Below are 15,217 nucleotides of genomic sequence, written 5' to 3' on the forward strand. Positions count from 1 at the left end.
GGCTGTCTCTGCAGGGCTGTTAACACTTGCAATGAGATAAAAGTCTAAGGCCTGAGGCTCTAGATCTTGTTTGGTGAGTTCAGGGCTTTGAACTGACATGCCTCATGCCTTGTTACACTGCAGTGACTTGTGTGTCTCTGCCAGTCTTTTTTCCTTGCAGCTGCTGGCTTCCAGTCAAAAGACGGTGGGGTTGAAACGATTGCTTAAAAGGTATTAATATTGTTATAATTACAATCGTTGTTCTGTAAGTAAGAGTGGATGATTCTTCTTTAAATGATATTTATGATGGGCTAAACTGATTCAAACAATACATGTTTAATGTGCTTTGCAGATTGTTGAAAAGAAAAATGTTTTTGCATTATGGGATGTTAGCTCTAAGGTTGTTCTCTGATCTGTGCTGGTCAGTTGAAGTTAGATCTGTTACACAGAAGTTAGAGCTTCAGCTGTCTAAATAAAGGGGGTACCTTTGCACGTTTGCTTTATTTTGTTACTTTGTGCTTTTTGGTCAGGAATTCCTTATTATTATTATTATTATTATTATTATTATTATTATTATTTTAATAGAATACTTGTTTGGCTAAATTGAATTGCTGGTGGTGTTTAGCAACATCCCTTCACTTGACTTCTCCAATTGCTTCTAGGGCAACTTAAAGAAGTAAAATATGTTTTTGTATTGTTTTCAGTGGAAACATTTAAAAATTGTGAAAGATCATAACCAAAATTAATATCAAAAAGGACGTGTATTTCTTTGTAACTACATCTGCTAATGGCTTAATGACATACCGCAAGCTTAAGCTTGTTTAAGACAAGCAGCTGCATAGAAGAGGTTCAAGGGCAATCTCAAGAACAGTGTTAGAGAAGTTACTAACTACAGGCACTTTTATGGCAACCAGACAGGAGAGAAAGATAACAGGCCCACATGTCTGTCCCGCGATGGGTGGAAGCTCGATTTCAGCCTGACAACTGCTCAGGAAGACCCATGTGTGGCTAAACCTGGTGAAAACTGGTGAAAACTGGTTATCAGACACTGTTCTTCTAGGTATCAGAGTTGAACTATGGCACAGTACTGTAGCACAGTAATACCATGAGACAGTGACCTTGTTTACACAGATACACAGGGAAAGAAATGTGGTTCTTCAGTCCCTGTTGTCGGTACAGCAAAATAAAAAATAGATTGCCTTTGGAACACCTCTGCCATGCAGCTGCTTGTAATAAAAACTTTTTGATTGGAGTTGCATATCTCTCTGGATTTCTGTAACTCTTACATTTCCAATTTTATTTCAGTGTTTGCACTGTTATAGAAGCGGGCTAGTGCAGTTCCATTTAACATCTGTTAACATTTTGAAATGTAGTGTAGGTGGTATTATGCATATGATGTCTAGATGTAAAGAGAAACGACTCTTTGACAGTCTGAACCTTGTTGTGTTGTTGTGATCTCATGCAAGAAGCAACCAATCTGCAAGCCTTCTGTTGTGTCTTCTTAGACAGAATGTTTCTTATTTATTAATCTATAAAAAGACAGCTCTAGTTTTGATAGTGTTGTACACTATAGTTTGTTTGTTTGCAACTGACACACACAAAAAAAGAAAAGTAAATCCAAACTGACAAGTATAAGATCATAGATATGCCTGACTTGAAAATATTTCAACCTCAATTAAGCAAGAGGATTGTTTTAAAGACATGTATTGTCTTTTGACCTGTCATTTATTTTTATTCAAATGGTATAATAATACAAATGTAAAATATATCTGCCTTTTTAGGGAGTACCTTACCTTGTAATGCATGTTCATAAATTCCTACAATTATTTTGAGTGCAGGCTGAGCTAGGGCGATTGAGTTGAGATAAAGAATCTGTGTCCATTTTAGACAACAGCATGTTCACATGAATTTGAACGGTGTGCTGATTTGCTATAGACACTGTATATCTATGTATTAGCTAACTGTAATGGCTTTCTAAATTATTCTAATGTGTTTTCCATTTCATATCACTCTCTCCTCTTGTCTGCTTCCCTTTCATTTGATATTGGATATTTTGTTTTATAGTAGCAATAGAATGTAGATAGGTATATGGGTGCAGAAACCTACATAACCTACAATTATATATATCTATATATAACTTATAATTATATAAGTTTAGAAGGATATATATATATATATATATATATATATATATATGTGTGTGTGTGTGTGTGTGTGTGTGTGTGTGTGTGTGTGCGTGCGTGTTGAACATTGAAATAGCTTTTTCAGTCAGAATACCATTTGGAAGTACTCTTAATTTTGTCACACATCTGACTAAAGCACGCCTTTTCCATTTTCAGGCAATTGAAATTGTGGAAATTGACACTAGAGAAGCCTCTAAAAAATACTGAAAATAAAGTAACCACCAACATGACCTTAAAATTAATTAGATGGCTACAAAAGAGGAGAATTGAGCAATGCTTCAGAATACCTGGCAATGTAATGAGAAACATACAAACAGAACACAATGATATACTATATCATATAATAGACTAAGAGCCAAAACATATCACAATTCAGAGATACATCAGTAAAACTGATTTATAAATGGCACTTATAAGCTTACCTTATAGCTAGAGCTATAACATATAATGCAGTCTTCTTATAGTATATGTAATTAAACATCTTATAATGCTATTTAACAGCAGCAAATAAATGGCATGGCAGATTATGATAATAGATTGTCATAGATGTCAGCGTGAAAATGTCATGTTATAATACCTTTTATTAAGTATGTTATTAAATATAACATGTTATAGAAAAAAGTTGAAATAAAAATGTCTAATAATATATTTATAATTTATAATAATAATCATATAACATTTGTGTAATTAATAACATAATTAATAGATTGTTTATAATGGGCACTTAAAATAAAGTGTTACCGGTGACATTTATTTAACTACAATAACAATATATGTAACAATGTAATGGTTTTTGCAGGAAACATACACAATGTACTTTTAGGGCAGTGGTACCTCTTAGGACTGCCCAAGGCTTGAAATAATGCAATTGATCATTTGTCTATCAATAAATAATATTAGTAATAACTTGCATGCATTTTGCTAATTAAAATCGTGTTTACATAACATATTTTTGGAAATGAAGGCACTCAAAAGAAAACAATCAAAGCATAGTGCACCACAGAACAACACTACCCCCATTATGTTTGTACAGTGAGTTTGTATTTTTTTTCCTGTTTTACAGATGCAAGGCATAATTCCAAAGAAGAAAGCAAAAGGTACTGATTTCTGTGGAATGAACAACTATTATTATATAATCCGCTCTGATCTTGGCTGCTACATGCAGTCAAGTAATTTCAATAAAGGTTATGAGCTTGCCATTTGCAGTCTGCACCCTTCCTGCCAAAATGGTGACCATTAATCTTGCCAGTGAGGATGGCTACTTTTATATAGTTAAAGGCAATTCCTATCGTAGAGTCACAAACCTGGTGACTGATGATGATGCTGTAGTATACAGTCTTCATCCCAACTGCCAAGGCGGTCACCACTATCTGTCAGCCTTTGAAAATTTCTATATAATCTTCCAAGAGAAAGGCACATATCGACGCACTTCAGACATGACTCATGACCAGAAGTCTGTGGAGTATAGCCTTCATCCAAATTGCAGAAATGGTCTCAATTACTGGGGATTGCCTGACCATTACTATTTTCTCAAGCCCACCTCTGAGTGGGGAGTTGAATACTACAAAGGTACCAACTTCAACAAAGATGAGTGTGTTGCTACCTACTCCATCCATCCTGATGTGACCAACTTTTTGCCTGGAGGATTGTCAGTAACTAAAGGTCCAGCATTTGGAATATGGGAAAATATTAAAATTATATAAAATGATAGCAATGTTCTCATAACATGGCAGAAGAAGATCAACAAGAAGGTTGGGTACAACAAAGAGAAGATGTCAGAGATAGAGCACAACTGGAAGATAGCCTTGTCATCCTCAGTTGAATCTGGAGAGCTCATAGCAATAATTGCAAAGCTTCAGTTTTCCTTTTCTGCAGAATATGGAGGTAAACATGTCAGCACTGAGCAGGAAAGCTGGAGTGAAGTAACAGAAGTTGAAGAACAACTGACTATTGAATTAAAGCCCAATGAAAAGGTGTATGTGTGGCAATACAAACTGGGCATTGGTCAAGAGACAGTATTGTTCTGCCGTGATTTAAAAATTGATGATAAGCCTGACACACCAACTGAAATTCCACTTCCTCCTGCTAAATAAGCTTTCTAATGTAGACAAACTAATCATTTTTGAAATACTATCCCTTGGTATTTCCTGTAAATTGCTTGGAAGTTGTAACATCAATGATTTTCATAGAATTTTCCAAAGATGGCTAAATCATATTTTAGATAAGTTTTCTTTATGAATAATTAATTGCATGGCTTTATTATTTATTTATTCAATTTTTAGGGGGCTTTCAAGATCATATTCTTAAATAGAATTGATAGAAAATTGATTAAATACATAGTTAAGAATATGCAATTATACCATTGTATACTGATTATGCTATAGGCAGTTATATATCAATAAAAAGTCAATGGGGGTTTCTGCATTCTGGTTAAAAATCTAGGTTTATACACTCACCTAAAGGATTATTAGGAACACATGTTCAATTTCTCATTAATGCAATTATCTAATCAACCAATCACATGGCAGTTGCTTCAATGCATTTAGGGGTGTGGTCCTGGTCAAGACAATCTCCTGAACTCCAAACTGAATGTCTGAATGGGAAAGAAAGGTGATTTAAGCAATTTTGAGCGTGGCATGGTTGTTGGTGCCAGACGGGCCGGTCTGAGTATTTCACAATCTGCTCAGTTACTGGGATTTTCACGTACAACCATTTCTAGGGTTTACAAAGAATGGTGTGAAAAGGGAAAAACATCCAGTATGCGGCAGTCCTGTGGGCGAAAATGCCTTGTTGATGCTAGAGGTCAGAGGAGAATGGGCCGACTGATTCAAGCTGATAGAAGAGCAACTTTGACTGAAATAACCACTCGTTACAACCGAGGTATGCAGAAAAGCATTTGTGAAGCCACAACACGTACAACCTTGAGGCGGATGGGCTACAACAGCAGAAGACCCCACGGGGTACCACTCATCTCCACTACAAATAGGAAAAAGAGGCTACAATTTGCACAAGCTCACCAAAATTGGACAGTTGAAAACTGGAAAAATGTTGCCTGGTCTGATGAGTCTCGATTTCTGTTGAGACATTCAGATGGTAGAGTCAGAATTTGGCGTAAACATCATGGCGTAAATCCATCATGCCTTGTTACCACTGTGCAGGCTGGTGGTGGTGGTGTAATGGTGTGGGGGATGTTTTCTTGGCACACGGCCTACCTGAGCATTGTTTCTGACCATGTCCAGCCCTTTATGACCACCATGTACCCATCCTCTGATGGCTACTTCCAGCAGGATAATGCACCATGTCACAAAGGTCGAATCATTTCAAATTGGTTTCTTGAACATGACAATGAGTTCACTGTACTAAACTGGCCCCCACAGTCACCAGATCTAAACCCAATAGAGTATCTTTGGGATGTGGTGGAATGGGAGCTTTGTGCCCTGGATGTGCATCCCACAAATCTCCATCAACTGCAAGATGCTATCCTATCAATATGGGCCAACATTTCTAAAGAATGCTTTCAGCACCTTGTTGAATCAATGCCATGTAGAATTAAGGCAGTTCTGAAGGCGAAAGGGGGTCAAACACAGTATTAGTATGGTGTTCCTAATAATCCTTTAGGTGAGTGTATTTATCACCTTAACTATGGCTAACTTGCATATTTACTCATTAATCAGTTACATATTCAAAATATTTGTATACTAGGAAAATGGAACATTGTTTAATGCAATGTTTATTATTTATTTGTGGATTGCTAAATTAGATTTATAATGTGTAGAAGCTGAACATTACAGGAAGACCTTTAATTTCCTGTTTTCTGTTTTGCATTATACCTTGCTTTAAAAAGTGCTATGTACTATTAAAATGTGGCTTTACATGTTTTTAATAAATTGATGAAAAATGTAATAAATTGATTGCTGATGCCGTATTCAATAACATTGTTACTTTCTATTTAATTGTCATAAAATGTTCACCTGTAATACATCTAACTAGGGAAAAGTTTCACACTAACTTAATTCTTGTTATGTTCCACACATCCTGACCATTCTATAACCTATTATCTATCTGAATGAACATCTGAATAACTAATGTGTATATATATACAGTGAGGGAAAAAAGTATTTGATCCCCTGCTGATTTTGTACGTTTGCCCACTGACAAAGAAATGATCAGTCTATAATTTTAATGGTAGGTGTATTTTAACAATGAGAGACAGAATAACAACAAAAAAATCCAGAAAAATGCATTTCAAAAAAGTTATACATTGATTTGCATGTTAATGAGGGAAATAAGTATTTGACCCCTTCGACTTAGTACTTGGTGGCAAAACTCTTGTTGGCAATCACAGAGGTCAGACGTTTCTTGTAGTTGGCCACCAGGTTTGCACACATCTCAGGAGGGATTTTGTCCCACTCCTCTTTGCAGATCCTCTCCAAGTCATTAAGGTTTCGAGGCTGATGTGCTTCTTCTTGAGCCACTCCTTTGTTGCCTTGGCTGTGTGTTTTGGGTCATTGTCATGCTGGAATACCCATCCACGACCCATTTTCAATGCCCTGGCTGAGGGAAGGAGGTTCTCACCCAAGATTTGACAGTACATGCACCCCGTGGTGCAGTTGTCCTCTCCCCTTAACAGAAAAACACCCCCAAAGCATAATGTTTCCACCTCCATGTTTGACGGTGGGGATGGTGTTCTTGGGGTCATTCCTCCTCCTCCAAACACGGCAAGTTGAGTTGATGCCAAAGAGCTCGATTTTGGTCTCATCTTACCACAACACTTTCACCGAGTTCTCCTCTGAATCATTCAGATGTTAATTGGCAAACTTCAGACGGGCCTGTACATGTGCTTTCTTGAGCAGGGGGCCTTGCGGGCGCTGCAGGATTTCAGTCCTTCACGGCATAGTGTGTTACCAATTGTTTTCTTGGTGACTATGGTCCCAGCTGCCTTGAGATCATTAACAAGATCCTCCCGTGTAATTCTGGGCTGATTCCTCACCGTTCTCATGATCATTGAAACTCCACGAGGTGAGATCTTGCATGGAGCCCCAGTCCGAGGGAGACTGACAGTTATTTTGTGTTTCTTCCATTTGCGAATAATCGCACCAACTGTTGTCACCTTCTCACCAAGCCGCTTGGCAATGGTCTTGTAGCCCATTCCAGCCTTGTGTAGGTCTACAATCTTGTCCCTGACATCCTTGGACAGCTCTTTGGTCTTGGCCATGGTGGAGAGTTTGGAATCTGATTGATTGATTGCTTCTGTGGACAGGTGTCTTTTATACAGGTAACAAGCTGAGATTAGGAGCACTCCCTTTAAGAGAGTGCTCCTAATCTCAGCTCCCTCAGACCTGGGAGCCAGAAATCTTGCTGATTGATAGGGGATCAAATACTCATTTCCCTCATTAACATTTTATATCAATTTATAACTTTTTTGAAATGCATTTTTCTGGATTTTTTTGTTGTTATTCTGTCTCTCATTGTTAAAATACACCTACCATTAAAATTATAGACTGATCATTTCTTTGTCAGTGAGCAAACGTACAAAATCAGCAGGGGATCAAATACTTTTTTCCCTCACTGTATATGTCTGTATATATTCACCAGCCCAGTCTCCACTCCCTATGTGCACAACTTCTGCATGGCATGTATTGGAGAGTACTGGGACTTTCTGTAGGAGGCCAGATATCCATGCCAACTCCTGCATTGCTGGGATGGCTGAGCAGCTGAACAAGGTGAGGCTCAGTCCTCCTGAGGAGCGCTCTGCTCAGCCTGGAGAAGTGCCCTGTGATATCTGCACTGAGAGGAAGCTCAAAGCTGTGAAATCCTGCCTGGTGTGTCTGGCCTCTTACTGTCAGACTCACCTGGAGCCCCATGAGAGAGTCAAAACACTCAAGACACACAAGCTGATTGAGCCTGTGAGAGACATTGAAGACAGGCTGTGCAAGAAGCACCAGAGAATCCTGGAGCTGTTCTGTAGAGAAGACCAGATCTGTGTTTGTCAGTTCTGCACTGAGACAGACCACAAGACTCACAGCACTGTCACTTTAGAGGAAGAATGTAGAAACAAAAAGGTAGGTTTCTGTACATCCTTTTCCTGCATTCATTTATATTTCTACATTCTACAAATACCAGAAATAAAATAAAATGCAAAAACACTGAGCACAACTGTTACTGTAACTGTAACAACTATAGAAGTTGAGACATTAGCAATTAAAGTCATGCAACCTTGTAAAAGTGCAGGACCCTGTTCTTGAAGGCTCTGTGCTGAGTGTCGGTGGGAGAGTCTGCAGCCCAGTGTCAGTGAGCCATCAGCAGTGACTGGAGTGCTGTCCCCCCCTGTCTTTTCACAGACTCAGCTTGGGGAGACTGAGGCAGAAGTTCAAGAGATGATCCAGGACAGACTGAAGAAGGTGGAGGACATCAGACAGGTGGTGGAGCTCAGCAGAGTGAGTCCTGTCAGGAGTCTGCCAGTGAAATCATAGCTAATTTGATTGAATTTCAGTAATTTATGTTCCTCTGGTCCCCTCAGCTTGGTGCCCAGAGAGAGGCTAAGGACAGTGAGCAGGTCTTCAGGGCTCTGGTGCGCTCCATTGAGAGAAGCCAGGCCGAGCTGCTGGAGCTGATTGAGGAAAAGCAGAGAGCGGCAGAGAGGCGGGCTGAAGGGCTCATTGAAGAGCTGGAGAAGGAAATCACTGAGCTGGAGAGGAAACGCTCTGAGCTGGAGCAGCTCTCACACACTGAGGACCACATCCACTTCCTACAGGTCAGCACGGTGACATCACTTTATTCACAGTGACATTTATTGACCCCTCCATGATCATGAGGGTCTCCTCTCTCCTGTAGAGTCTCCCAGCCCTGCCCCCTCCTCCACACACCAAGGACTGGTCTGACGTCACTGTGACCTCTGGCTTCTGTCTGGAGGCTGTTAGGAGAGCAGTGTCTCAGCTGGAGGAGAGACTCGGGGAGGAACTGGAGAAGCTACCTGAGATCAGTGAGTATAATTCTTACCGTAGGATGACATCTGTTTTCTTGAAACTATTTAGACAATAAATATGTGTTTGGGTGTTGGGATCCCCTCTGTTTTACTCTTAATTGAAGTTGCAAGATGGTGCAGGGGTAAGTGCTATGTTGAGTGGGCCTTTTCTCTCTGTGTTGGTTGGTTTCTCCAGGGGCTTTAGTTTCCTCTCACAGCCCAGAGACAGGCTGTTTAGGTTGACTGGCTACTCTGTATAATCATGTGAGTGGGGTGTGTATTAGAGTTGCCTGAGGTTAGGCTCCAGCTCACTATGACCCTGTACTGGATGAAACAATCAGTGACAATGGATGGAAGCTGCTCTTCTCTCGCTTAGTAATTATGTCTTCTCATAATGTATTGTCCATAACTAAGTTATGTGAGGAATGTACATTTTGCAAAAGCATGTCAACTTTGCAGTTTTCAATGTTTAGTTCATACAAATTGCAAAAAATATGTTTTCAAAAGTTGTTTGACCAGAGTGTTTATCTTCCCAGAGCTGAAGAGGATCCAGCAGTGTGCAGGTGTGTGATTTGTGTTGTTCTTCTCCTGCTCTCACTCATGGATGGATGGATGGAGGGAGGGAGAGCGAGAGAGAGAGTGCTAGGCAGTGCTGATGGTATAAATCCCTCACTCAGTGTGATCAGTAATATTCACTGACAGGGACTGAATGAGCTCCACAAACACAGTCTCTCAGTTTGAGTCTGAACTAGAGCTCCAGTATTCCTGAATGAAGCCCTAGCAGCTATTCAAACTGTTTTCCATGGGGGTCAGTGGCTCTGAGGAATCCCTGCTGACCTGAGCCCAGTCCACAGCAGCACCATCAGCAATATTCACTCAGTCCAGCAGCACAGCTTCCTGTGAGCCCAGTGTCCACACCTGGAGAGGAACTCCATACAACACAGACTTCTGTTAGGACAGCAGTGTGACAGCAGTTCAAATAATATGAAATGTAAATAAGAGAGTGTGTAAACTCTTTGCTCTCCTCTTTTCTTCACAATTGCAGTGACTATTTTCTTCATGTTTCTCTCCTCTCTGCTCCACAGTGGATGTGACTCTGGACCCCAATACAGCTCATCCTTATCTCATCCTGTCTGAGGATGGGAAACAAGTCAGACATGGAGACAAACGAAGGGCTCTTCCTGACAATCCACAGAGATTCAATTATATTGTCAGTGTCCTGGGAAAGGGGGGGTTCAATTCAGGGAGACACTACTGGGAGGTAGAGGTGGGGGAGAAGACTAAGTGGGATTTAGGAGTCATCAGAGAGTCAATCATCAGGAAGGGGATGATTACAGTGAGTCCTAAAAAAGGTCACTGGACTGTGGCTCTCAGGAATGGGAATGAGTTAATGGCTGCTGCTTGCCCCCCTGTCCTCCTCCCCCTGTGCCTGAAGCCCCAGAAAGTGGGGGTGTTTGTGGATTATGAGGGGGGGCAGGTCTCCTTTTACAATGTGGAGGCCAGTTCTCATATCTACACTTTCACTGACACCTTCACTGAGAAACTCTATCCATTCTTCTGTCCCTGTAACAGTGATGGGGGTAGAAACGCAGCCCCACTGATCATCTCTCCTGTCCATCACACAGACTGATTCTCTGGGGGAGGGGCAGCAGGAACAGTAGCCAGTCGCAGTAAAATGTAACAAGGTGCCATATATTGTGTGTACTTTATTTTTTACCTTACGTTTTGACTGTTGGTTTCATTATTCTTTATTGATTAAGTTGCTTGTTTCTTCACGTGTTTCCCTTTAAATAATTGCATGAGTTTCCTTTGTACCTGATGAGGCGTACCTGTCTTCAGATGGCATCCTCCCCTCCAACCCGCAGCAACTAAAACACCAGTTCCCACTTTGGACTGATTTGCTGTCCTTGGATTTAAAGCCTGGCTTTTCTGCTGTGTGGAGAGCAGTGTGAGAAGCACCAACAAGCATGAGGATTGCAGGAGCAGGGGAGCTGAGAGTTGCAGGGGCCAGGACTATGCAGTGCCAAGAAAGTGGGGCTGTGAGCATTTAGCATAAACATAACACCATACAGTATTCAACATGGAAGACTTTGTGCCATACTGTTTGTTTTGGGTAATCTGTTTGATTTATAAAATAATAAAGGCCCTTGACATTTATTCTTTTATGTCTGTGGTGCATGAACTGAGATCCAGACGAACCTGCATGGGGAGAGAGGGTGTCAGTGGGGGAATCCCCACTCAATATAATTATCCTGGGGTGGTGTAGTTGTTCTAGTAAGGGATTAGTGATCACCGTCACCCATGACACAATAACCATGATATTCAGATCAGTGCTCTCCAGCCCCAGAGGGAATCATTCAGGGTGTGAGGGCTGTCAGTCACAGATCAGGCGCTGCTGTCTGTGAACCCCACACTGGTGTAGAGCAGCGAGGAGTTCAGAGCCGCACACACTGAAGGCTGTGCAAACCCTCAGACTAACAGCTGCTTTTATGACCAGGTTTCTGTAGCTGAAGAGCCCTGGCTGTCCAGACACAGGCTGCTCTGTCCCCCTGCCTCCCTGTCTGCAGCAGCACTGGACACAGACAGAGAGGGAGACACAGACACACACAGCACAGCCAGAGTGCAGAGACACTGGAACATTCTCAACAGTGGAAGCAACAATCCACTCGTTCCACACAGAGACTTTTTAAGCAGTTAACAGCAGGTGCTTAGGAGATCTCATTCACTGTTCTCAATCGGTAACAACAGCATTTCCAGAGCAGGGGGAGTGGAGCTTGGCACTGTTTGTTTTCTGCGGCGCAGCACAGAGCTGTCTAACCTGCAGTTGTGTGGTAATCTACAAAGAGACTGGGGTCTGGTGTTATGACGAATCCTGCACCCCTGGAATATGGTGCATCCCCTAGTAATCACCTTGTTTTTGCACTTGTGCAGAATGTTCTAGACTGATTTTTTGCATGTGCACCAGTGGGCATCCCCACCCCTAGAGAAAACCAGGGATGCCAAAAAAGTACAGCAGGTTTACTGAAATATTTAGAAACAATCTAGATTGGTCCTCTTAATGACCTCCACTTGTTTAAGCATCATTGAAAGGTTAGAATTGTATCTGCTCTACTGTGAACTGAGTTCTGTATCTGTGGATTGTTGTGTTCAGGACAGTTATTTAAAAAAAAAAAAATATATATATATATATATATATATATATATATATATATATATATATATATATATATATATATATATAAAAATCTTACTTTTAAACTAATAAAATATTTGCTAAAGCCTCCTACAGTAATATGACTGTTATACTGCACTGTTACTGCTCCCCCTATTGGAACAGGACCGTATTACTGCACTTCTACTACAGGCACCTATTGTATTATGAGCTCATGACTATTGTGTTATAACTGTGCTGTGGCCCTGTTGTGTCAGGCCTGCTATGCTGTCCTGTCAGGTGGCCTCACTGCTGTGCTGTTAGTATGGAGCCCCTAAGTGGCTGCAGTGGGAGAGGTGCAGTTACAGTCAGCAGGGCTCAGCAATGCAGATGGCATCTGGTTACAGAGACATCTTTTGATTGAGTGTCCATGAGTGTCGTGTGCTTGACTGGGTCCTGAATTTGTGTGGCTTTGTTTTTCTACTTTATTTCTTCACAGAATAAAAGTAATATTACAAATTGTTTGTTGAAGCTTTTAAACTGACCATATAAGTGTGGGTGTGCCTTCCTTTACTGCATCAGCCAATCACAACACAGCCCAGCTCTGTCACTGTCTGACTGATTGATAATTAGTGTATCATTACGCACTTTTGCACTGCAGCACCACTGCGTATAAAAATAAAAAGACAGACTTTATCCACGTCTGATAATAAAAGTGTATAGTTAAATGTATAATTAGTAGATATTTATATTTTCTTTGTATAAATATTTATGTATTCAAGAGTATGTAATAATAGTGTGTTTATAGTTATATACACTCACCTAAAGGATTATTAGGAACACCATACTAATACTGTGTTTGACCCCCTTTCGCCTTCAGAACTGCCTTAATTCTACGTGGTCTTGATTCAACAAGGTGCTGAAAGCATTCTTTAGAAATGTTGTCCCATATTGATAGGATAGCATCTTGCAGTTGATGGAGATTTGTGGGATGCACATCCAGGGCACGAAGCTCCCGTTCCACCACATCCCAAAGATACTCTATTGGGTTGAGATCTGGTGACTGTGGGGGCCAGTTTAGTACAGTGAACTCATTGTCATGTTCAAGAAACCAATTTGAAATGATTCGACCTTTGTGACATTGTGCATTATCCTGCTGGAAGTAGCCATCAGAGGATGGGTACATGGTGGTCGTAAAGGGATGGACATGGTCAGAAACAATGCTCAGGTAGGCCGTGGCATTTAAACGATGCCCAATTGGCACTAAGGGGCCTAAAGTGTGCCAAGAAAACATCCCCCACACCATTACACCACCACCACCAGCCTGCACAGTGGTAACAAGGCATGATGGATCCATGTTCTCATTCTGTTTACGCCAAATTCTGACTCTACCATCTGAATGTCTCAACAGAAATCAAGACTCATCAGACCAGGCAACATTTTTCCAGTCTTCAACTGTCCAATTTTGGTGAGCTTGTGCAAATTGTAGCCTCTTTTTCCTATTTGTAGTGGAGATGAGTGGTACCCGGTGGGGTCTTCTGCTGTTGTAGCCCATCCGCCTCAAGGTTGTACGTGTTGTGGCTTCACAAATGCTTTGCTGCATACCACGTTTGTAACGAGTGCTTATTTCAGTCAAAGTTGCTCTTCTATCAGCTAGAATCAGTCGGCCCATTCTCCTCTGACCTCTAGCATCAACAAGGCATTTTCGCCCACAGGACTGCCGCATACTGGATGTTTTTCCCTTTTCACACCATTCTTTGTAAACCCTAGAAATGGTTGTGCGTGAAAATCCCAGTAACTGAGCAGATTGTGAAATACTCAGACCGGCCCGTCTGGCACCAACAACCATGCCACGCTCAAAATTGCTTAAATCACCTTTCTTTCCCATTCAGACATTCAGTTTGGAGTTCAGGAGATTGTCTTGACCAGGACCACACCCCTAAATGCATTGAAGCAACTGCCATGTGATTGGTTGGTTAGATAATTGCATTAATGAGAAATTGAACAGGTGTTCCTAATAATCCTTTAGGTGAGTGTAGATGGAGCTTTTAATTATTGTAAGTGAATGTGAGTGGGATGAAAGGGGTGCGCACCTTCATACCACTGAATCACACACAAGTAATAACAAAAGGTTTTAAGATTAAATACTAACAATGTATTAAATAAAAAAAAGCTCCACATTTAATATACTTACTTCGACAGGACACCACCCGATGCATGCAGATTGACAAAAGATTCCTGTGCTCCTCCATTATGGCGGGCACACGCACGGCTCCAATTGAGCTTATAAATGATGGGAAGAGCACATTCTGGTAGAACACAGTTGGTAGAGTTGGGAAGAGCACATTGCATACAGGTAGTATGTGAAAAAAAAATAGTGGGTGAATGAGTATATTGAAAGCAAGGGCTTCCACACATGTGTGGCTCAATGTGTAATAAGAAAATAATATCCCACCATGCTTAGGGCCATGTATACAAGTGGTGGACATGGCTAACTGCAAGAGGAGACCTTGTGACTTTTAAAGAGGGGTAATTGTTGGACACATTTGGCAAAAGCTTCACTGACCAAGATAACTAAACTTGCTGGTGTTTTTCATGCAGGGTGTCTAAAGTGATGTCGGCATGGAACTCTGAGTTAATGACATCATCAACAAAGGGCAACAGTGTCTGGAACTGTGCACTCCAGGATCGTGATATCCATGCATTAATGTGCGGTGCAAGGCAAAACAATTGAGGAACTGCAGATCATTTGACTGCACATTTCAACTTAGGGCAGGAACAGACAGTTTAATCAAAAACAGTCCACCAAGAACTCCTTATAGTGGGATTTCATAGTCTGGTTGCAGTGCACAGGCAAATTATCACACCTGGCAATGCACTTTTATCCAGTGGTGCAAGGAGCACAGGCAATGGACTATCGAGCAGAGGAGAAATGTGATA

The 15,217-nt window shown here is 41.0% G+C and overlaps 1 protein-coding gene across 1 annotated transcript; it reads left to right on the forward strand.

Moving 5' to 3' along the window:
- The first annotated feature begins 7,711 nt into the window (after positions 1 to 7,711).
- On the forward strand, positions 7,712 to 11,258 carry LOC136767811 (E3 ubiquitin-protein ligase TRIM39-like). The gene is made up of 6 exons (XM_066721822.1): positions 7,712 to 8,224; positions 8,504 to 8,599; positions 8,683 to 8,916; positions 8,997 to 9,144; positions 9,663 to 9,689; positions 10,212 to 11,258. The coding sequence occupies exons 1-6, from the start codon at positions 7,775 to 7,777 to the stop codon at positions 10,754 to 10,756; spliced, it is 1,500 nt and encodes a 499-aa protein (XP_066577919.1). The 5' UTR covers positions 7,712 to 7,774; the 3' UTR covers positions 10,757 to 11,258.
- The last annotated feature ends 3,959 nt before the right edge of the window (positions 11,259 to 15,217 follow it).

The sequence above is a fragment of the Amia ocellicauda genome, chromosome 14 (assembly GCF_036373705.1).
Source record: "Amia ocellicauda isolate fAmiCal2 chromosome 14, fAmiCal2.hap1, whole genome shotgun sequence".
NCBI classification, from domain to species: domain Eukaryota; kingdom Metazoa; phylum Chordata; class Actinopteri; order Amiiformes; family Amiidae; genus Amia; species Amia ocellicauda.